The sequence below is a fragment of the Oryzias melastigma genome, linkage group LG8 (genome assembly GCF_002922805.2).
Source record: "Oryzias melastigma strain HK-1 linkage group LG8, ASM292280v2, whole genome shotgun sequence".
Classification (NCBI taxonomy): Eukaryota; Metazoa; Chordata; class Actinopteri; order Beloniformes; family Adrianichthyidae; genus Oryzias; species Oryzias melastigma.
Genome location: NC_050519.1, coordinates 1988277 through 2011811, shown reverse-complemented (window position 1 = coordinate 2011811; position 23535 = coordinate 1988277). Strand labels below are relative to the sequence as shown.

Sequence of the window (23535 nt, the reverse complement as noted above, 5' to 3'; positions counted from 1 at the left end):
TAAAACCGTCACTTTTTAACAAAATTATGAACTATTTATGAGAGCATTACCCGCGAAAATGCTAGTGTGAATGCTGTAAGCTGAATTTTGCCGCTGAAGATGCTGAAATTGATAGCTGAAAACACTGAAGCTGATAGCTGAAAACATTGAAGTTGACTGCCAGCTAAAATGCTATCTAAATTCCAAATTAGCCTAAAACCAAAAAAAAAGGTTAGCCAAAACAAAATAGCTAAACTTCAAAAAACAGCTAGCATGTAGCTGAAATATTAGCTAAACTCCAAAATATCCCAACAATCTTAGTAAATGTAAAAATAGTCCAAAAAGCTATCAGAATGCTAATATTTAAATTTTTTAAACTGTAACTTTTTACCATAATTATGAATAATAAAAAGGCAGGAATATTATTCCAGATTAAATCAACTTAAACTTTAAATAACTTTCAACATTTTACGCTCCATAAAAATGTGCTTTGTTAAAATTATACAAGTTGCAAATAGACGTAAGATAACATCAATCCATTGATAACAATAAAATAAATTACCTGGAGGGCCGGATCCGGCCCCTGGGCCTTGACTTTGACATGTGATTTAGACTGTTTGCTGGATCTGCTGAAGTCTGTCTGTCAATTTAGATGATATAAGGTTAATTTCATTCATTTTTACGAGTTACTTGAATAAAACCTGAAGGCTTCATTTAAATATTTAGTAGGATTAAAAAAGCTTAGTTATAAAAACCGGAATTTGTTACATTTAATGAAAAAATAAAAAAATAATAATTATCCAGGATTCAGAAAATGTCTTTACCTGATCAGAAATATGTATCAATGATTGCTGGATTAATACAATTATTTTTCTAATGATAATCAATTTTTATCACATATAGTGCGAATTATAAATGTTTACTGAAAATATGTGAAAATTCCTTTAGAGAATGACCAATAAGCACTCTATTGTTACTTTAAAACTTGATTTTCAATGTATAAGGCTGATTTCTGGATTGATATGAAATTCTTTTTTGATGATAATCAAGGAGTATTTTATATATGTGTTACATGATGTGTGATTGATGTTACTGTTCACTAAAATCATGAAATAACATTTTATGAGATTAATCAATAATCAACAAGCTCTTCACTTTGCTACTGGGAATATGTTTTTTTTAATTGCATTTGATCTGATCAGAACCGATTACATAACTATCCAAAACTGTATGTAACTAAGTAGAAGTGGGATTATATAAGTATTACTACCCACTCCTTTTCAAGCAATCCATTAAACTCTACTGACTCTAGTTAATAATTACAACATTTAATGAGTCAAATGTGACATAAGTGTGTTTCTGTTTGTTTGTTTTCTATTTTAGAATCAATGCATTTCATTATTTCTGTGATGAGTTGGAAATATTTGTGTTTTGTACTTTATTTCTCACAATTTATGCTTGAAATAAACATAATCAATCAATCAATCAATCAATCAACCAAAAGTGTCACAGCGTTAGGTCAACGAAAACTCATAAACATGTACTGTAAAAGTTTTATGAGTTCAAGTATTGAGTTTACCGTAGAAATAAAAGATTTCTACAGTAAACTCAGGTGATTCATCCTAAATATGTAATATTTTTTTGCCGTGAAAAGAAAGCTAAACTTTTTAAAAACTTGGTCAAAAACTGGGTTTTTTCTTATTTATTTATTTATTCATTTGAGGAAATCAAAACAGAAAACTCAAAAAACAATGTACAAATATCAAAGAGTGTCATCCTCCCAACAATCCATAATGCATGTCCTGCTGTGTCCTGTGTGTTCACCTGCTGAATTATTCAGTCGGCTGGCAGGAGCGACGATGAGCTCTCACGGGATAAGAAGATTAGAGCTGCTCCATGAGGAGGAGAACGCTGCATCCATCCAGACGCAGAACGATCACGTTTCCTCAGGAACAAAAGGTGCCAGGAACACAAACTCATCTTCATCTTTGGGGGAAATATTTCACCTGAATGAGAAAGCTGCAACATATCAATAATTTACTTTGAAAAGCTTGTATTTGTCTATATACAGGTGGGAAATAATGAATATTGATGTTTTTGTTTATTATAGTTTGTATTTATTTGTTAAATGAAATTGTTTTAATTTGAGCATTTATTTATTAAGAAAGGAACATAATAATAAAAAAAAAACAATGTAAATATATCAGATTTTAGCCCTAGGCTAATTTTATTTGCAGTGTGTGGGTAGGGTGATGTTCATTAAAAAATACATAAAATATAAATAATAAAAGTATATAATGTTATTTTAAAAAAATCAATTTAAGTAATTTATACTCAGTATAGCTTTATTCATGCGTACATAATTAACATAATATTTAATATTTTATTTTAAAATCAAATAAAAATTAATAAATATGAAATAAATATTAATAAATATATTCATTTAAATAAAACTGAATATTAATACATTCGCTCATATTAACAATAGATCTGCGGGCAGTGTTTACCTTTGCGCAGTTTACAAATCTGCCAGGAAAAACCAGCCAATCAACTCTATGAATTCACGCTAAATAAACCAAACACGTGACGTCAGCGTAACGGACGTGAAGAACGGCGCGTGAGTCTTCACATCGGACAACCGCCGCGGGCGGGATCCATATCTCTCACTTTTCTGTTCGACTCCTCTCAGCAATGCTGCACCGCAACAACAAAACAAACGCATCTCCAGTTTAAACTGTTTTCTACAGTAGCCAATCAGCGTGTTTCACTACAGTCTCACTTCGCCGCGGACCAATCAGCTTCGAGCTCTCCTTTGTTGTTGGTGGTGACATGAAAATATTGTTGTTGGTGCTGAGGGCTGCGGCAGGAGGCGGACAGTCAGGCGGAGATCTCCTGCGGTTGATCTGAGGGGACAGTTTTGTTTTATTTTTGCGTTTTTTGGGCACATACGCAGCTTGGCGTTGCGGGGGACGCAGCCATGTCGGTGAATATGGACGAACTCCGGCATCAAGTGATGATCAACCAGTTTGTTTTGACGGCGGGCTGCGCCGCGGATCAGGCGAAGCAGCTCCTGCAGGCGGCCCACTGGCAGTTTGAGGTGAGTGGATGCTGGACACCCTCCCACGCGTGACCGATACACCTTCTGGCAGTTTGAAACCAGTCGGGGGGGTTTGTTTTGGTTGTTTCGGTCCGCGGCCACGCGCTCCAGGAGCTAGCATTAGCGCGGCTAGCAGCGCGAGGACGTGGAGCTTCCTTCAATGGCCGCTTTTGTTTACATTCTCCGCCTCGCTCCTCTGAAAGCTGCCGGCGGAAGAACCCGGACTCTGACGGCGCCCCGGGCCTCTGACTGACCCAGAGTCCGGGGGTTCTGACTCCGACAGCCCGGATCACCCCAGATGAGCTTCACCCGATCCGAGCTCGCGCGTCCGGAAGCGGATAAGGAGGTCACCGCGTGACTTTGATCCAAACCCGCTCGGTTAATTATAGGCTGATTAAGAGCTTCGTCCTTCCAGCTGTTCCCGCCCTGAACTCATTCACCCTTGCTGGGTCTGATCGTCATCTCAAAGGTCCAGAAGAAGTTCTGCAGCTCTGGAAGTTCTCTCAGCAGAGGTCATGTGGGCAGATGTCAACAGCTCTTTGTTTATCAGGAGGGCCCTGCTGCTGTGGTGTGATAACAGAATCTACAGACACAAACGTGTAATCAGCAGCAAAACAAGAAGGTTTGGGATCAAACAGAAGAACAAAAACAGCAGATTTGTTCCAAAAACAAAGATCCTCTCTCTCCCCACCACGACAAAAATGCAGCAGCCGCCTGATATGAGTTGATATGTCATCAGTCGACAGACCTCGACGTCCTTAAACCCCACAGAACAGCTGACACACCCAAAGATGCTGGAGAACACCTCAACTTCTAGATTAAGAGAACATAGTTCTGGTTCTGAAGCAGACGTTTGTGTCACCGGGACACGGAGAACCCAGCGGCACCAGACTCAAACATCCCTGCAGTTCAGACCGACAGAAACAGGAAGTCAGCAGATCTGCTTTGTTTTGAAACACAGATATGAGGAAACACGTTTGTATCTCACGACCCGGTGAACATCTCAACAGACGGACCTGAATGAAGTCCAGACATTATTTCTGCCTGAATAGATGAAAATATTTCCCTTCAGGTCGGATGAAGTCGTTGGGATTTTCCATGACAGATTCCTGATGAAGGGGCTCTTCTATGGAGCTAAACTGAGGCCAGTATTAAACCTAAATAAAACAAATTGAAAAAAAATATAAAATGTGCTAATTATGGTCAGAAAATGGCTGTTTAGTCTGTACTGTCATAGCCTGAAGTTGTCCCAAGATGGGCGTAAGTTTTATCGCGGACAAAACTGTGTTTTAGCCCGTTCATATTGTGTTACATACAGGCATCAAAAACATACGTGTCCTTGGATTAAATGGTTAAACTCCATTGGAGCTCCAGTCATCTTTTTCTTTTGCTGACTTTTCAGATCCAACAATCCTAGTTGTCAGAGTCACTGAATGCACCGGGACTGAAGTTACCTCTCTCATCGATTTTCATTAGTCCTTTGTGTTAGCCCCGCCCCTTTGCAGCACAACGAGGCATGTTGAAACAAAAATTTTCAGATTCGAAAACGGAAAAAAAGTTGAAAGGGAAAAAAACTTGAAATTGAAACTTGAAGTTTTGGAATCTAAATAACATTTGAAGCTGAAAATAATTACCTTTATTTTACAATAGCACATCGTTTCAGATATTTTCCTTTTCTTTTGGCCAAATATTTCTTTTATTTGGGTTTCAAATATTTATGGCCTCAGTTTAGCTCCATATTCTTCCTCCTGACTGACGTTCAGAGTAAAGTAGGTGAACTTCGGGGCGGCTTTGGTCTTTCTGGATCATTTGGGATCACTGTCAGAACTCAATCCTGAGAAAGAAACTACAGGTTTCTTTACAAACGGCGGAGCCGCAGGAATTCAACCTTCACCCAGATTCTGATGGGAAATAACAACAATCTTCCGCCTCGAGTCTGAACTCGCCTGAAACCGTTAACCAAACAGGAACTGTGTACATGACGCACAAACGTGATGTTTGGATCCGACTTCAGGATCAACCTGAAATTTTCTGAACGAGCGCCGGAAGGGGCGGAGCCTCCTGCTTTGCTGACTCGTTCCAGGTGATCTCAGCCTGAAACGTGAGCTCACAAAGAGCAGCAGCTTCACGCCTCGCCGTGGCGTTGACACCGCCGGAGGGGGGAGGGGGGGTCCGTTCATTTGTGAGGAACAGTCTGTGCTGTAAACACACACTTCTGTATGACGCACTCTCCGTGGCGCCCAGGCCAAACGCCACTCCGCTGTGAAAGACCGTGAAATCACCACAACTGATGATGATGATGAAGAGTTCCGTACAGGTGGACTTCAGACGATGAAGGTTCTGTCTGTCAGTCGCCGCGGGAACAGTCTGACATGTCCCTCAGAAGGAAAACTTTCTGCTGATTCAGCAAAGTTCACGTAAACAGAAACCAGCCAGAAATCTTAAAGCGATTTATTGCAGGAAATCTTGATTTTTTTTTTTTTTGGTTCATTTATGTAAAAGCAGCAGGAATTTCTGACTTTCAAAGTCCCTGAACGCATCATGAAACACATCAATGTTTTACATTCACTTTTGAAGTTTTTACATCAAATAAGGCTATTTTTGTCTTTAAAAATATACATTTTTTAAATATATTTGGACTTTGTTAGACTGTTTATGCTGCAGCGCTGACGGGACAGCGCGGGGGAGGAACGCCGTCTTCTGAACTTGTCTCCGCCTCTTTTGCAGACGGCGTTAAGCTCCTTCTTCCAGGAGGCCAACATCCCCGGACACCACCAGATGGTAAATGCATTTCCAGCTCCTCTCCACGACACGCGATCCCGTCTTCCGCCGCAGGAACTCTGCGGAGCACACGTCTGTCAGGAAGAACGAGCTGAAATCGGGTTTAAACTCGGCGCTGAAACTGAAAAGTTCAGGTTTAAATGTTTGAGGTTTAGATTGCTTTGGTCTGTGGAGATTCCTGACTTTTAATTTTTCTTGGTTTATTTCTGTACAAACATGAAATAGAAATGAGCAGAGAATAACAAAAACGATGAAGTATAAAAAACAACAAACTTCTGCAATATTTCAATAAGTTTTTGTTAAAAGAAAGACAATCAGTAAAGAATTGGTAAACAAAGGTGTTTTTCCGAGGAGGCGGCTGCTGCTGGGTGTGTTTTTGTTTTGGGTGACATCATTTCTGCAGGAAGAATTTGGATCCGTTCAGTTCTGACTCGACTGTTTGCACTTCCTGTCTGTGGGGAGGGGGCGGAGCCTTCAGCCTGTAGTGAGTGAGTGTGGTTTACTTCAGCTGCAACCGGATGAAGTCAATTCAGTCGCTGTTTTTCCACGATCTGAACGTTGCTACGTTAGAATCAGAAACTGGGATAAAAATGAGGCCATAAAGATCCACAACCGCATGTTCACAGATAAATCAAGTTTATCGTACTGCAAAATAAATCTGACCAAAAGATTTAGGTTTGCAAATGTGTAAAAAGGAATCTGAAATTTGCATTTGTTATTTAAGGATTTCCTCATGCAGCCAATACGGTCTCCATTTCTCTCTGTCACGTTAACACTGAAATCCACCTTAAAGTCTGCGGCCACCTATGATTGGACGGTTTGATTTGTGGCCCTCCAATGACAGGTGTAAAAAAAGACAAGGACAGAATTCACAATTGCAGCTTCTGGAGCTCGCACGCCGTTCTTTGCTTCGCATCTGCAAAAAAAAAAAAAAAAAAAAAAAAAAAAAGCTAAAAAAAATGGTGAAAGTTTGTTTTAGAAAAGCAAAAAGTTTTGGACATTTTACTTTTTTGGGGGCCAAAAACCAATATTTTTTATATTTGGGTATCAAATAATATTGGCCCCAATTTAGCTCTATTAAAAAAGACAAATAATTTAAATCTTTTTTAGATCCTTTTTACACATTAGCAAACCTAAATGTTTTGGGCAGATTTCTGTGAACATGCACTTGCAAATCTTTACAGCCTCATTTTGATCCTGTATAAAATTACTGATCAGCAGAGATTGGTCAGAGTCATTGTTTCTATGGCAACCACTCCCGTCAATCAGGACTGGGCTTTCTGGAAGGCCACGCCCCTTCCACTTTAAAGCGAGCTACACGAAACCTGTAAAAACATTTTGAACGGAGGACGTGGGGGCCAGCAGGCTCCGCCCACTTTCAAATGAGGCATCTGATTGGTCAGTTTATAACTTGAACTAAAGACAAGAAAAAAAAGTTGATCAAGATGTTTAAAAAGTTATTTATTCTAACCAATAGGATGAGTGACAGCTGTTTATGGGGTTTTGTCTTCTTGGAGCCACTTCCTGTTTGCCGGCAGGAGGAGCAGGATGAACCTGAGGCTCCGTCATGATCCTCCATCTCCTCAGCGATCGTGATTTTGGTTGGAAACATCAGTATAGGATCAGTGACAGTCGGGGAGGGGGGGCGGGGTTACTGATCCGTTAAGTCGATGTTGTCACGTCGTCCGTTCTGTCGTGGGGCGGCATCGACAGGCAGAATGCGACAGAACCGGTTCTCGGCGGTGGAAAAGTACAGTAGGGTCATCACTGTGATGAAGACAGGAGCCGGTCTGATGAGGAAATAAACGGAAAACTGCTCTTCCTGCTGCTGCTTCAGCACAGATAGGAGAGAAGTGCAGATGGAACTCTCTGACGGAAGAAAAAGTTTTTGTAGGAAACCGTCTTCTGGTTGATCTTTGGCCCGCCCCTTTTTCCGGAAACATTCCCGTGAGTTATAGAGTGACGCCTTCTCTCCCTCTCACAGATGTGCACCCCCAGGAACACCCCCGCCACGCCGCCCAACTTCCCGGACGCCATCACCATGTTCTCCAAGCTGCGGGCTTCGGAGTGCGGTGCCAGCAGCGGCCCCCCCTCGCAGGCGTCCATGGCGTGCTCCCCCCCGGCCTCCTCATCTTCAGCGGGCTTCAGCTCCTTCTGGGCCTCCTCGCCCCCCGGCCACCAGCCGTCCTGGCTGCCCCCGTCGTCCCCCACGGGCCACCACCTGCACCACCACTTCCACCACATGCAACAGACTCCGCTGTGGCCCCCCGTGACTCAGCCCGCCGGCCCCCAGCAGCCCGCCGTCGTCTCTGCGCTCCACGCTCAGAGATGAGGCTGACAAGAGGGGCGGCGGGGGTGGGACGGTCTTGATGTACAGAAGAACATGGAGGAGGGGGGACTTTCCTGCACCCCCGAGACTATCAGCACTTAGACAAGCCCCTCCCCCACGTCTGTGCTTCACTTTTCCTGCTGCGGCACGTCGGACAGGAAGTCCGTCAGCAGTGGAGCGTCGGTGGAGCTCAGAACTTCCTGTTTGTCTCCACCTGGAACTTCTGAGGGTTTTTTTTGTTTCTTTTCCAGCTGTTCTTCCGGTTCTGACCCGATAATCCCGGTGAAGACCGGAACGGCTCGTGACGTTTGCAATAAAGTGATGGAGCTCCTGTAGGTTTGGATGAGTCGGAGTGAACGGAACCATAAAGTCCTCAGCAGAATCCCACCTGGGCACGCTCTGGCGACGCCCTCAGCCACTCCTACCTCCGAGGCTCCGCCCTCGAGAACGTTTTCCTTCAGTCAAAGATGTTGGTTTATGATCTGCTCACGGGTCCTTTCAGATCAGTCATTATCTACCTGGTAAGGGGGGTGGGGTACACCTGGTCAGGTGATCTGCACCAGCAGTTTGTGGTTCCAGAGGGGGAGCCTTGCTGGGGGGGTCAGAGGTCAGGAGTGGATCCTCTGTCTTTACCTCAGCGGTTCTGAGCAGCTTTGAGGAGTGGATCCTCCATCGTCTGCAGTCCTCAGCCCCCCCGGACCCCCCAGTCCACCTCTGAAGGTTTCTGTTCTGCTGAAATCTGTATTTATACGTTTAATAAAGAGTTCCAGCTTCAGCTCTCCGTGTTTCTGTCTCTCCTTAAAGTTCTTCTGCAGGGAGAACAGAACCGGTTCTGATTGATGTTTGACTCAAACCCAAACCTCCGACCTGCTTTAGATGGGCCGGTTTCAGTCTTTGTTTGTGAGTTTTAGTTTCCTGACTGTAAGTGAAGGCAGCATCCATCCCCGGCGTAGATCTTCAGTGGTTCTGTAGTTATCTGATCGTTTTCATTTTCCTCTCAGTGGTTTTGCTTTGACAGCAGAACTTCACAAATGAGTTCCTCAACAGCAGAACGTCTCTGTGGTCGCGGCGACGGGCGGCGGCGGCGCCTCGTGGGGCCTGCCCGCATGAAGCGTTGAGCTTCTGTGAACAGGATGTTCCGTTCTGCCGCCCGCAGCTTCTCACATTATGCAACGCCGTCCGGCTGCAGGCAGGAAGAATGACTCATGCAAACTGAAGCCGCTCTGATGGAGGCTCAGGCTCCGCCCACTGACTAATTAAGAGTTTCACTTGCACTTATTACAAGTTCTAAGGATCTAAAAAGTGATCAGAGCCTAAAGTGTGGGTGCAGTTGGACCCTGCAGGTTCTGGTTACCCGGTAGAGCTCGGCGCCGCCCCCTACAGGTTGAGCGGAGCGCTGCCCCGAGGATCCAGGCTGCTGTCGGCGCCGGAGGCCGGACTGATGGAGCTCTGAGACGTGCAGCATCCCAGCGCCGAGACGGGCCAATCCCGGCCAGAGCAGCTGGAGGCTGCAGGGGGGGAGGGGCGTACCATGTGACCAGCCAGATCTGCCCAGACAGAAGCAGGTAAACACACCTGTGCCTGACTCACCTGAGCGGCTGCACTGGGGGCTCCTGGCACTGGGGGCCGGCTGGTGAACCGGACTGGTCTGCCCCCCCTCTGGGGACGGCGTCGGCCTCAGGGAGGCGGAGCTCTTGGCCCTGTCTTTAGTCCGGTGTGCGCCTGAGACCGACGGAAACACCAGAATGAGCATCAAAACAATGAAATCACTACATCTGTCGTCCTTTGAGCATTTTGGGGGGTTAGAATCCCGCGGGACACTTTACAGAAGACCTGATGAAGTTCAGATGAGAAACAAAAGCTTCTCCAAACAACAATAGAAAAGTCAGTTTTAAGGTCAAAACAACAATACAACAGCTGGTAATTTTATCTACTTATTGTTTTGTGTCCAAAGAAAACTTGAGATTCTTTATTTCATTATTTATGGATTTTTATCCTAAAATAATCGTTGATTCAGTCGAGTTTCTGAAAGAAGTGACTTCTTAAAACCTTTTTTTGTTCAAAAGAATCAAACTTAAATGGAAAAACTAAATGACGTTATATCTGTGGCTCAACCAGCTTTTCTATTTGTCGTATTTCCTCTCAGTAATCCTAAATTTGGGCTATAAGAGTCCGTCCGACGGTCCAGACTCACTGTCTTTGATTGTGGGCAGTTTGGAGTCTGGGCTCCTCGTCTCCGGCAGGTCCAGGCGACCTCTGTACAAACGTCCGTCCTCTCCGATGATGTCCACCTGCACGGACCAAACGAAGAGGATAGAAATCACCTGAGAACGTCGCCTTCACAGAATGAAAGATGTTTGCTGATTGTTTAAAGTAAAAATACGATTTTTTCCCTAAAATAAACCTATTTTGCTTCACATTAAAGGGTAACCAAACACTTTTGTCTGTTGACTTCTATAAATCTGGCTTTAAAAGTGCTGTCTGTTGATCATTGACAAATTTTTGACAGTTAAACACTTGAAAATATAGTCTAAAACCGCCTGTTTGCTGCCCCCTACAGGTTGAATCGAGTTACTACAGTTGGATTTTGTGATTGGTCAAAACAAGTCCCACGTCATGATCAGCAGCTCCAGTCATTACAATATGTAAATTTATTGTATGATTTACAAATCAAGAATTACGCAAATATTCAATTAGTCTATTTTGTCTCCATTTACTTTACAGTCTGTTTTCTTAGAGTATTTTTTAATATGTCTTTTTAATAATGCTGCTTATTTTGAGTGTGATTCTGCTGTGGGGGGTAATGAACAGCCCTGACATTTCCCCGGGGTCTAATAAAGTATTTGTACACATCCCTGGTACTCAGTCCACTTCACTGTCTCCATGTTCATTTTAGAAATCAGTACAAACTTTTGCGGTTTGTTTTTAAATCTCTTTATGGTTTTTTCCAGTTTTACTGAACTGAGATTTGAACTGACTGCAGACGTTCTAGAGTTTTGATGTCGGCTAACCAATATCTGCTTCTGGAGCTCAGGTCACCAAAGGTCACAGCAGAAACACTGAGGTGTTCATGCTTTTTCTATTGCCGGTCTTCAGTTATGGAATAACATTCCTGCAGAACTGATATCAGACCTTAAAATGACAAACTCACCTTTTTACAATGACTTAATGCTCCGATTGCATTTCATTTTCTTTAACTGCATTCTTATTTGTCTTTTATGTATTTTATTACTTTTCATGATTTTATGCTGTTTTTTTAAATTGTGGTCTTAATTTGCCAAATTTTGAACTTTCTTTTATTGTGAAGCACTTTTTAAATAAAGCTCCATCCGTCCGTCCATCCGAGGACTGAAGTAAACTCTTTTTCCAAGAAGAAAGTGTGTCTTATTTTTGTCTTGCAAAAAAAAATATTTTTCAAGAAAGTTTTTCAAAAGCAAAATAATCTTAGTTTAAGAAAACTTGAAAGTGAATAGAAGTCATTTCTTAAAATAAGAATTCTTCATTTCTCTTGCTAGAGTTTTTGCTCATCTAAAGATCATCGTTGCAGATGTTTTTGGCTCCTCGGTTCTGCACCGTGAGGTTCTGCGCTCGGCGTCTACCTGGCCGGCGCCGTCTGCCTCGGCCAGGCTGCTGAGCTTGGTGTGCTGCCGGCCGCTGCGGCGCTGCAGCGTGGAGGTGCTGGTGTGACTCCCGCCGCAGTTCCTGGACATCAGCATGCGTCCGTACTCCACCAGCTCGGGGATCCGCTCGCTGCTCGGACACAGAAGAACCGTGAGAGCGCCGCTCTGATCCGCCGTCACACACTCGCATCAGTAGTTCTCCTCAAATCGCTGCACAGGACCGGTTCTGACTCAGCTCACCTTCTAAAGTTCAGTACTGCCTCAGTAATGAGGTCCAGGTGGGACCATCAGAAACGCCACCAGAACGGTTTCTATCAGTTTTATTCTTTTCACTTCACTCATGACCTCATGACCTCTCCGTGGTGATGTCACAGCCCTGACAGTAGGACGGTACCGCGGGCCGGCTGTCCTCTGCTCTGACTGGACCTGACTCGGTGCTCCTGGTGGGGTTCTGTCTGATCTGGTTCTGCTGCCTCAGCCTCTCTAAGCTGTGGATCTGCCTGCACACGGCGGCGTGGCTCCTCTGCAGCTCCGCCCTCCTCCAGTCTAAGCAGGCCAGCCTGAAGCCGTTCTGGCCCGGTTCTAGAGTCCGGCTGAGGCGGGGAGAGCAGCTTAGAGGCGGCAGACGGAACGTAAGCGCCAAGCACTCTGCGGGCCTCACCTTCTGTACTGCTGGCGCGACACCTCCGCTGGGTAGACGCGCCGGGACCTCCGGGAGGGAAATGGCGGGAAGGACGGAAGAGTCACCGTGACGCTTTTTGGAGGGAGAACAGAAGCAGAGTTAGAAGCGGCTCAGACCAGAACCAGTGCTGGATCTGGACTCACGAGGTGGGGATTCGCTTCAGGACGGGCCGGTCACAAGAGAGGCAGTGGAACCGCTCCACCAGCTGCCTGCAGGGGGAGCACAGGTTCTCTTTAGGCTCTTATTTTGAAGGATTGACTTCCTGAAGACAGTTCTCTCTGCTTCTGCAGAGCCTGAGAGGAAACTTTCTGTCGATGCAGAAAGTCCTTCAGCAGGGGTGTTAAACTCAGTCACACAAGGGGCCAAAATCCAAACACACCTTAGGTTACGGGCTGAACAGGATAAACATTTATTGAACTCTAAAACTACATTTTTGAAACTTTAAAACCATGACTTTATAACATAATTATAAACTAGATATTTAGAATTACCTGCAATAATACTGGTGTGAATGCTGTAAGCTGAATTTGGCCGCTAAAGATGCTAGTGCTGATAGCGGAAAACGCTGAAGTTGATAGCTGAAGACGCTGAAGCTGATAGTTGAAAACGCTGAAGCTGAATGCCATATAAAATATTATCTAAATGCCAAATTAGCCCAAAAAAAAAATCTAAAAAAAAAAAAAACTTAGGCTAACAAAAACAGCTAGCATGTAGCTGAAAAAGTAGCTAAACTTCAAATAGCCTAAATAACTGAAGAAGAAAAAAAGCCTAAATTAGCCCAAACAGCTAGCATGTAGCTGAAATATTAGATAAACTCCAAAACAACTTAAAAAATATGAGTAAATGCCAAAATAGTCCAAAAAGTTAGCAGAATGCCAATTTTTAAAACATTAAAACTGTAACTTTTTAACATAAATATGAATAATAAAAATGCATGAATATTATTCCAGAATAAATCAACTTAAACCTTAAATAACTTTCAAAATTCTCCATAAAAATATATTTTGTCAAAGTTATACACGTTAGAAATGAGTGCAAGATAACATCGGGTCATTAACAACAATAAAATAAAATGATCTGGAGGGCCGGATCCGGCCCCCGGGCCTTGACTTTGAAGGAAACAGCTTCCAGCAGAAACGGCGGTCAGGATTTACTCACTTCCTCAAGGCGGCGGCGTCGTCGGCCTCCGGAGCGTCCTGCGCCTGCAGCGTCTTGTAGATGTTCCTCCAGCGGTCCTCCAGCTGCTTCTTCATGGAGTCCAGCTCGATCCTGTTGAGCTGCAGGAAGCATCGGTTCAGGATTTCATCTTTTCTATTATTCTGAATCTGACCTTTCAAAGTAAAAGTGTTCTGTTTTGGTCTTCCTGCCAGAAGAATCTGGGACGTCCCTTTCATCCATACCTTACACTCCATCTCGGAGGACAGCTTGTCCATGACGCTGTGCCAGTCCTGCTCCTGGTCCGTCACTTTGTTCAGCAGGTCGTGGAACATGGCGTTCAGCTGCTCCATGGTCGTGTCGAACTGGAGCCGGCTCACTTTGTTCTCCAGAGCCGTTTTGTCTGCTCCCTGCAGGAGCGAGGAGACGTAAAGATGAGGAGGACGTAAAGGAAACATAAAGCTGTCGTCGTTCTGCGGCGGTTTTGAAGGATTACATCCAAGAACGGACCAATAACTGGCAGAAAAGACTGAAAAACTCAATCACACTTTCGTCAATCTTGGTATCAAAACATTAAGCTCGTTCAGGACATTACTTTTGTATTTTTGGTATTCATAAACTTTACAGTTTTTGAAAAATTTAGCAAAATATGCCCAACAGGAAGCGAATAAGAAAGTTTTCAAATCAGTATTTTTAACTGAGATTTCCAAACAAGCCTTTATAAATATTTGTGGGCTATGTTTTCATCTTTTATAGTAATTAAAAACATTTTTTTGACTTGAGCTGCTATATTAGCATCATGCTAGCTCATTTGTGTAATTTAGCATCTCCTGAGGCTAACTTAGAGTTAAGCCTCTATTTTAGCAACAGGCTAACATTTTTGACTAATTTCGTTTACTGATAAATTTTAGGGTATTTTGGAGATTAGCTGCTATTTAAGCAACGTGTTAGCTTTTTTTTTTTAATTTGGCAAAAGGTTTTTGGGCTAATTCAGACTTTAGCTAATATTTTAGCAACATGCTAACATTTTTGGCTAATTTGTTACCTACTGATGATTTTATAGGCTATATGAGAATTTAGTTTCTATTTTAGCTACGTTTTTGACTAATTTAGTTAACTGAGGAATTTTTTACTATTTTAGAGTTTAGCTAGTATTTAAGCAACAAGTTGTTTTTTTTTTCTTTTGCTAATTGGGCCTCTACTGAAGTTTTTTGGGCTAATTTGTAGCTTAGCTCATATTTAGGAACACACAAAATATCTGGCAAAATTGGCACGAATTGAGGATTTTTAACAATTTTACTACAAATTTTCAGAAGTTTAGGTCAACTTCAGCTCTCTTTCCTAGTGTTTTAACAAAATTCACAGTCTTTTAGCAAATTTAGCATTTTGCAAACTGCTTTTGCATTTTCAGCAAATCCCTTCAGCAATTAAAGTAAACTGCATCATCATGTTCAGCCAAAGCTTCAGCATCAGAATTATCTCAGGTATCGCAACTTTTCTATTATTCTTCTTGTATTTCTGTCCTAAATGCAGCTGAGTTTCCTCGATTAAGATGTATAAAACTAGTGATGCTGCGCTAACGTCGCTGTTTTGTGCTTCTGGAATGACTCTGAACATACGATTTCATCTTCCACCATCTGCTTGTCGGCCTTCCTCACACTCAGCTCCTCTGTCATCTTGTAGAGCTCCTGCACGAGAAAAGTGATGAGTAAATCTCTCTGAATCTGAAGGGATCATCATTTGGACAATAAGTGAGCCGTGCACGCCGCAGAGAAGTAACCACGCCGTCGTTTACCTCGATGCGCTGGTGCTTCCGCCGGCTGTCGTCGCGCAGAAGCGTGGTCGCCTCCTGCAGCTTCTCGCAGTCGGCCTGAAGGTGGAGGATGCTCCTCTGCACGTCGCTCAGCTTCTGAAAGAGCAGAAACGTTTCCGCCACTCCTCCAGAAGCCCCGCCCACTCCAGCTTAGAGCAGAGGCTGCAGAGGGACGACCTCCGTGGTTCTGACCTGACCGTCCTCTCCGTCCGGATCTCTGCCCCTCGGCGGCGCCCCGCCCTCACCCAGGAGGAGCTTCACAGAGTCCTCCAGGTGCTGGCAGCGCTGGATCAGAAGGGTGAGCTTCCTGCACACGTTTACGGTTTTGACGGTGAAGGCCGACCTCCTGGTGCTCTGGGGGCTCTGCTTGGGATCCGGGCTTTGGTTCTGGTCCTGTTCGACCTCGTCGTCCACGCTGCCGGACAGGTGGGAGGTCAGGGACAGGATGAAGTCCTCCAGCATGCCGTGCAGCTCATCCAGCTGAGGAGAGCAGGAAGAACCGGGTCTGTTCCAGAACATTCTACACAGCGTGGAGCCTGAAGCCCACTGGAGGCTGACCTGGACCTGGAAGTTCTGCTTGGCTGTCGTCTCCTCACACAAGTCCTGTCTCTGTGTCAGATGCTTCAGGTCCTCCTCCAGCTGATGGACACACCTCCTGGACAGGAGAACGACTCAGAGAGCTTCAGTCATGCAGCTGCATCCCAGAGGAGGAACAGCAAAACTCTCCTGACTGAGTCTGGATCTCCTCCTGGAGGATGTTGGTGTCCAGCAGCAGATCACACTTCTCCGTGTTTATGGAGGGATTGTTGTGCCACCAAATTGAGAGCTAAAGTTTTGAGATCAAAATGTTCTAAATTGCAAAGAAAATGAAAAATGTTAAGAATAAAATTCATAATTTGCAAATACAGATATTTAATATTTGCTTTCAAAAATATTTTTCACGTTTGCAACAAAAATGTTTTTAGATGCGTTGCGCTTCATCTCGCTTATCCCCTATCTTTGATTTAGCATTTTTGTTTGTCATGTTTGTGCCGATTGATCTTGATTTTATCCAATCAAATTGCCATATTTATTTCACATGGTGTCTGTTACTGAGACTCATGTGTTGAACAGGCTCTTTTAATAATGAATACTTTTTATTTTATTTTATTTTTTTAGCATTTTTTATATTTTATTTTGTTAAATTTGTAAATGTATGCCTGAGAATCTCCTGAAACCGTAGAAAAACTAAAGTTTATCTTCTGACATTACACTAACTAGTCCTGTGTAATCTATGAATCCTCTGGGCCAAAATATTTGTAAAGTTTGATTTTCTTTAAGAACTGTTTGCTCAAAAAGAAAAAAAGAGTTGATATTTTGAAAGCAAATAACAAATATTACATATTTTTATTTTCAAACTATGAATTTTTATCCTTAACACTTTACATTTCATTAGAAATTTAGAAAATGTTGTTTTCAAAAGTGTGACTTTGCAATATGGTGGCAGAAAAATCCCATCATACTTGTTACTTTAAGCAAACAAAGATGAAGAAAGTGACGTTTCAGCTCAAACTAAAGCTGGAACTAAACATCTGAGGTCGCTCTGACGCCGTGACGGCTGCACGCCACCTCCTCCACCCCTCCAAGTTTACCTGAGATGCGACACCTGCAGTCTGAGCTCCTTGCTGTCGGCGTCCGCTCGGTCCGACGTCTCCTCGGAGGCGTCCGGCTTCAGCAGCATCTCCTCCAGGCTGTCCAGCTGTGGGCGGAGACGTCAGGCCGTCAGCAGCAGAGCAGACGGCGAGGGAGGAGCCTGTCTCACCTTGTCATGTTCGCTCATCAGGCTCTCGATCAGCGCTCTCTGCTGGTTCAGCTCCTCCATCAGCTGCTCCTGGTTTCCTGGACAAACGAGAACACGTTGACTTGTTAGAGCAGCAGATTAACGAAGCTCCTCATCATTTTAGAGATGATCAGGGAAACGAGCAGCAGATTCATTTCAGTTTATTACTGTGGAGGGGAGGGGCTCTGGGAATTCAAAATAAATCTGGACGGATCAGAAGACAGGGTCCTTGATGGCTGTCATTTGTCAATAAAACTAAATAGGATCAATCCTCATTTTACATTTTTATTCACAAATTATTCTGTCAAACTGAACAGAGATGATGCCTTCAGTCTGAGCGCGCTCAGATGCTCTCCGACGCTGAAAAAGTATCGATTTTTTTGCATTTCCTGAATGTGATTGGCCTTCAGGTTTCCATCCATCCATCCATTTTCCTGACCGATGTGTCCCTTTCGGGGTCGCGGGGGTGCCGGAGCCTATCCCGGCTACTGAAGGGCGAAGGCGGGGTACACCCTGGACAGGTCGCCAGTCTGTCTCAGGGCCTCAATCACACACACATCCACTCTCACATTCACACCTAGGGACAATTTAGAGTCACCAATTAACCTATGAAGCATGTTTTTGGACGGTGGGAGGAAGCCGGAGTCCCCGGTGAAAACCCACACATGCAAACTCCACACAGAAAGGTCCCAGCCGGGATTCGAACCGGGGCCTTCTCGCTGTGAGGCGAGAGCGCTAACCACTTGCGCCACTGTGCAGCCCGCCTTCAGGTTTCCCAGTGGTTTAATTCATAATTGTGTTGATTTCAGCCTAAATCTAAAAACGTGTAGTTTTGTAGGACATAGTTTCTGTAGAGCGGCAAGAGTTTATTAGAAATTCATCTTTGAGTTGTGGGTGCAAAACAGCCCCGCCCCCATTTCCCACCACCCATCTGTTTACACTCTCTACTGTGAACTTGGCTATCAGATTCCCGCTCAGGCGAGGAAAACAAAGACGTTCATGGATCTATTTGTCTGACAGTGGATGCATCAGAAAGGGGCGGAGCAAGGAGCTTGAGGCCCCGCCCAACATATTTTCTACAATCTTTTTCAAACTGTATATTTTTTTGTCTTCTCCCGATTTATTTTAATTAAGAAATAATCAGAAATGCAATTTTTTGTTAATTTTTCTTTAATCAGAAAAATACCAGAAGAACGTGTCAAAAACAGTTTTCATCAGAGTGGGTCTTTAACCCTTTAACACCTAAACACTAAATCTTTTACACTGTAACTTCAACACTCATCACAGTCATGTCTCCGCCCCCTCACCTCGGTCCGCCCCCTCACCTCGGTCAGCGATGAACTCTCTGAGCTCGGCCAGCTGGCTCTGATCCTCCTCCAAAGCGTCGACGCGAGCCTCCAGCTCGCCGACCTTCTCCTGCTGGAGGCTGACGGTTCTCAAGGCCTCCGCTGCGTCTGCCGTTTGGAGGTGGGAGGAGGACTCCTGTGGGAACACGACGGAGGAGGAGAGTTTAGTGAGAAGCACGACGGGAATCTGCTGGTTCGGTTCTTGAGTTCTCTGCTTCACTGAGGCTGGACGAGGAGGAGCAAACATCTGAAGTCGGCTTCACTTTAGGGCTGCCACGATTAGTCGACTAATCGACGATTAATCGACTATTAAAATAGTCGATTAATCGTTACTTTATATTATATGGAGTCAGAGTGTAGTAAAGTGGAAAGTTATAATGACATTCTGCTAGCTTTTTGGACTATTACGGCATTTTTAAAGGTTTTTTAGGCTAATTTGAAGTTTAGCTACTATTTCAGCTAAACGCTAGCGATTTTTTTCTATTTTTTTATTTTTTTGTTTTTAGGCAAATTTGAGGTTTAGCTAATATTTCGGCTGCATGCTAGGTATTTTGGCTAATATAGGCATTATAGCAGGTAATGCTATATATCTAGCTTCTAGTTAGTTTAAAGCTAATGATGGTTAACAAGTGTTCTTTAAATCTAGTTTGCCCATGACTCGATTAGTCGACTATTAAAATAATCGTTTGTGGCAGCACTACTTCACTTCAACGCCGATGTCTGTGGAGGTCAATCATGACAAATATCTCCTTCCAGACCTTCAGGTATAAATGAGTCTGCTGGTCATCACCAGAACCCGCCTCAGAAAGCAGCAGCACCTGCAAGCGGGGCGTCTCACCTGCTGGAGGTTTCCTCTGTCGCTCAGCTGCACCGACTGCAGGACGTCTCTGGTCATGCGGCTCATCTGCTCCGGGTCTGGAAAGCTCTGGAAGGCGTTTCTCAGGGACTTCTGCACCAACAAAGACACACCAGACCGAAGCTGAAACATCTGAACAGCTTAAAGCTCCTTCAAACAGCAGAACTCTGATCTGGACCACGGACAGCAGAACTGGTGGAACAACTGTACAATCTTCTGTTCTTAAGGGAACCATTAAAGTGAATTAAACAGAGGAAAGAAAGAAGCTTCCATCGCTCACCACATCCTCCTCCAGCACCTCCACACGGACGCAGCACTTCTTCACCTCCTCGGCTTCTCCTCCATCCGTCGGAGAAATCATCTACACATCAGAACAAACAATCTGTGACTCCATGTTCGTCCAAACAACAAGTCCTGTCATTTTCGCTCAAATTAAACAAACTTTTATGAGAGGAAACTTCTGCGAAAAGTCGTCTTTTCATCTATTAGAAATATCCTTTTCTAGATAGAAGCAGCTGCAGGAAGTTTTTAATGTGTTCTTGTGGCATTTTACTCACGATGGAGGACACAACGAAACAAAATAAGCTTAAAAATGCATTTGTTTGAATTTCTTTGCTGAAACTGTTGCCAAGCAGAACCAGATGAAAAAAATCCTGTAGTGGTGATGTAGAAAATATGCTGGGCGGGGCCACAAGCTCCGTGCTCCGCCCCATTCTGATGCATCCAGTTGTAGACAAATAGATCCATAAACATCTTTGTTTTCCTCGTCTGAGCTGGAATCTGGATCTAAACTACACGACTGGATAGTTCTGATATTGCTGCCATTTTGGGGGCTGTAAGGTAGCAGGGCATGTAATGGTGCGGGAAAGGGGGCGGAGTTGCTTTGCAAGAGTCCCGCCCACAACTCAGCAGTGAATTGCTAAAGAAATCCTGCAGTAACTATGTCCTAGAAAACGACACAGGTTTTTGGATTTTGGTTAGAAATAATAGATCAGAAGATGATCACAGTGAGACTCTAACTTCTTTAGTTAAAGTCTCATGGAATCTTATTAAAAACTAAAGATTATCATCATTTAAGAAAACCCTGCAGCCTTATTTAAAAAAAACAGGAAGATTTCATTTAAAAAAATGGGTGTTGTCGTAATCTAATTAAAAAAAACAGAATTATTATGTATAAATGCAAATAAAACAAAACATCTATAATTTGTTGCTTCTTTTCGTGTTCTTCACAAATTTCCCTCCAGGAATTTGAAGAATTTTGCTTTTGTTTCATGAAGCTGTATTTAGAAAAAAAAAGACTTTACCAATCTGAAATGTCCTATTAAAGGTAAAACTGTAAGGATGGCGCCGCCTCACCTGCTGTTGGAGCGTCTCCACCTGTGTCCTCAGATCCTGAATGAGCGCCATCGCCTGAAGACGAACAGACGGAAACTTTCAGCATTTTTCCATAAGATCAGCACAAGTACAGCAGCGTTTGAAAGGAGGCGTGACCCCCCGTGACCCCTGACCCCTCTGAGAGGACACGGGTTTGTGAGGAGCGGCGACCGCGTGGGGGGGTTTGCTTGCACAGCAAATGTTTGATCCATCAGATCAACATTCCTGAGCCGCGGTGGAGGGAGCTGTGTCCACCTGTCAGGTGTGGTTGAACAGGAAATGATGCATGGCGCCCCCCCGCAGCGCCTCGTTCCTCAGCAGGTTAATGAGTGCAGACCGTCACCGTGTATCAACGTTTATAGCATCGAGATCTGCAGTCAAACGTGTAAAAATAATAATAGAGGCTCAAATGATTTTTTATTTAAGATCATTTATATGTTTAATCTAATTATAGATTTAAGTTTTTAATGAATTAATGTGTTAAAAGAATCACAGTTTTTATAGATGACAAACTTCTGCACTAACCCTCTTTAAAAATGGGTCTTTAAGTTTATGATTTCAGTGATTGGAGCAAAAACATCGCTATAAATTCAGGGAAAACACCTGAAGCTGCAGGTACGGCCTGTTACTCGTTAACGCTCCTCTCAGGTGAAACAGTCACTCGTTAACTGGATCATAAACGGCATCAGCTGAGGTGGAGCGGCTGAACCCCAGAGTCTGTCTGGCCTGTGACATGTGGCGTGCACCGGCGGGCGAGGACACGCCGGGTCACCTCACCGCGGTTAAGCCAACAGAAAGCGCATCCATGAATGATTCAGGCGGGCCTCTGAAAGCTGCAGCCTCACCTGCCCCGGGCTCTTCACCTGAGAGGCATTCATCACTGACAGCTCTCTGCGGGGGACTAATTACCCCCCCTATCGCATGGATGACAGCAGGTCCGACCCGCCGCTTCAAAGCACAAACCGTGGGACTTCAGAGGCCCGAGTTCTCCAGAGAAAAGCTGCTTCTCTGTCGGGCTGACGGGAACATGGAGGTCATCGGAGATGTCAGGGCGGCGCCCGGCTCCTTTGTGCGTCCTGTCAGCAGCAGCTTAGCGCTGCGTTGAAATGTCTCACCACCAGAGGAGGAGGAGGAGCATCAGAGGACCAGAGCTTCCAGCCAAAGGTTCTCATGCTGACTGAACCGGTCCTGTTCTTCTGTGTCACAGAACCACAGAAAGTTAGAGTCCAGTTACTGGATCAGGATTCAGTTTGATCCCATTAATGGCTTTTATTATGAAGGAAATGTTCGTCAAGCGATTTAAACGTCTGATGGTGACCTGTTTTAGTTCCCAAAATGCACCTGGAGAAGCTTTTCACACATTTTTTTTAAACTTCAACAGATTATTCCTCTAGAAGAGTAATCCCTAAATCCGAGTTACTTCCATCACTTTCAAAAGCAGAAATGAAGATCTAAAGATGAACATTTTGGAGTCAGAGGTGTGACTTTGGAAATAAGAAGATATAAAAAGACATAATATCAAACAGTGGAAACAGACAGAACTCTGAGCGCAGAAAATTTGATTTTTTTTACTTGTATTCTTCACAAAAACTCTCAACTTAATAGAGTTTGAGTCACTTTAGTTCATGGAAATTAACAAAGTGGAAAACAGCTCATTAATTTCATAAAAAATAATTAAAACATCTCAATTTGAAGACATCATGCCTCTAAAACAACTAAAGATGTCAAATTAAAAGCATTTAACTCCATTCCAACAACAGGGAGAATATTTATCAGGTAACTTCCGGATTAATGACAGTAAAAGTACAGAAATCTGTTTAAAAATATTATTTAAAAATCTATTAGTGTTTCTGTTGTACTCTGTTAAACAGAGCTGTCGTTATTTCAGTTACGCGTTACTTATGCGGTGTCTCACTTCTGACACGCCGTCCTCGAGGCTCTGGATGCGGGATGGAAGCCCCCCGCGCGCTTCCCGCCCTTGCCGCGTGATGTGGAGCTCCTCTTCCTCCTTCTCCTCCTCCAGGGTCGGAGCGGAGAATTCCTCCGCTTTGCAGCGGGGAGAGAAGTCCCTCCACGGGGTCGCCTGCTCCTGGATGCCCAGCTCCTGGAGCACCGCGAGGAGGAGCGCGTGCAGCGCGCTGTAATTCACCGAGTTCATCCGAGGAGGCGCGATGGACAGATTCAGCAACTCGTTTAGGGAAATGCTTCTTTCCGACATGTTGGCGGTTGTTTACTGAATTAAATATTTCTCAAAAGAAATTCGGAACCTGCGGGGGTTAGCTAGACATTTTTACCGGAACCTGTTAGAATATATTTCACAATAAAACTATTTTACTGGAATAAATATATTTATTTGGGGGTAACCCTTCGTAAACACAGCAATCAAAGTTAAATAAATCATGTAAATAAAAAAGTTTAAATTAGGAGTAAATTTGACACATTTCTCCTAATAAATCCCAGTTATGGACAGTCATCGTGCCTTTATTTTGAAGATCCCCACCGGATGTGCCGTTTATAAGCTGGTCCTGCTTGATGCAGCTTCACACGTTGGATTTCCACGTTGAGCAAGTCATGGCGTTTTCCGTTGCTAGGCAACAAAGAAGCAATCAAGCCACCGTTAAAGAATGAGAGAAAACTCTAGATTAAAAATATTAAACTACATTTAAACTATTATTGATATAAAG

The 23535-nt window shown here is 43.8% G+C and overlaps 2 protein-coding genes across 7 annotated transcripts; one reads left to right on the top strand and one right to left on the bottom strand.

Annotated features, from left to right (window-relative positions):
* Positions 1 to 2805: 2805 nt before the first annotated feature.
* On the top strand, positions 2806 to 8961 carry ubald2 (UBA-like domain containing 2). Its single transcript, XM_024271745.2, has 3 exons — positions 2806 to 3076; positions 5804 to 5857; positions 7842 to 8961. Exons 1-3 carry the CDS (start codon positions 2957 to 2959, stop codon positions 8187 to 8189), a joined length of 522 nt encoding a protein of 173 aa, XP_024127513.1. The 5' UTR covers positions 2806 to 2956; the 3' UTR covers positions 8190 to 8961.
* LOC112146097 (glutamine-rich protein 2) lies at positions 5512 to 23155 on the bottom strand. Of its 6 annotated transcripts, none has more exons than XM_036213105.1 (20): positions 22767 to 23155; positions 20834 to 20887; positions 19758 to 19838; positions 19460 to 19570; positions 18601 to 18757; positions 17258 to 17334; positions 17088 to 17194; positions 16015 to 16111; positions 15649 to 15936; positions 15439 to 15552; positions 15263 to 15331; positions 13889 to 14053; positions 13647 to 13765; positions 12632 to 12697; positions 12468 to 12560; positions 11786 to 11936; positions 10381 to 10477; positions 9777 to 9908; positions 9541 to 9694; positions 5779 to 5916 (listed from the first exon to the last, which is right to left on the bottom strand). In XM_036213105.1, exons 1-19 carry the CDS (start codon positions 23067 to 23069, stop codon positions 9564 to 9566), a joined length of 2412 nt encoding a protein of 803 aa, XP_036068998.1. In that variant the 5' UTR covers positions 23070 to 23155; the 3' UTR covers positions 5779 to 5916; positions 9541 to 9563. The 6 variants fall into 6 exon arrangements, with proteins under 6 accessions (XP_036069000.1, XP_036068998.1, XP_036068999.1 ...); XM_036213106.1 differs by lacking the exon at positions 5779 to 5916 and adding an exon at positions 8417 to 9369; XM_036213107.1 differs by lacking the exon at positions 9541 to 9694 and having other exon boundaries at positions 5512 to 5916; positions 22767 to 23154.
* Between the last annotated feature and the right edge of the window lie 380 nt (positions 23156 to 23535).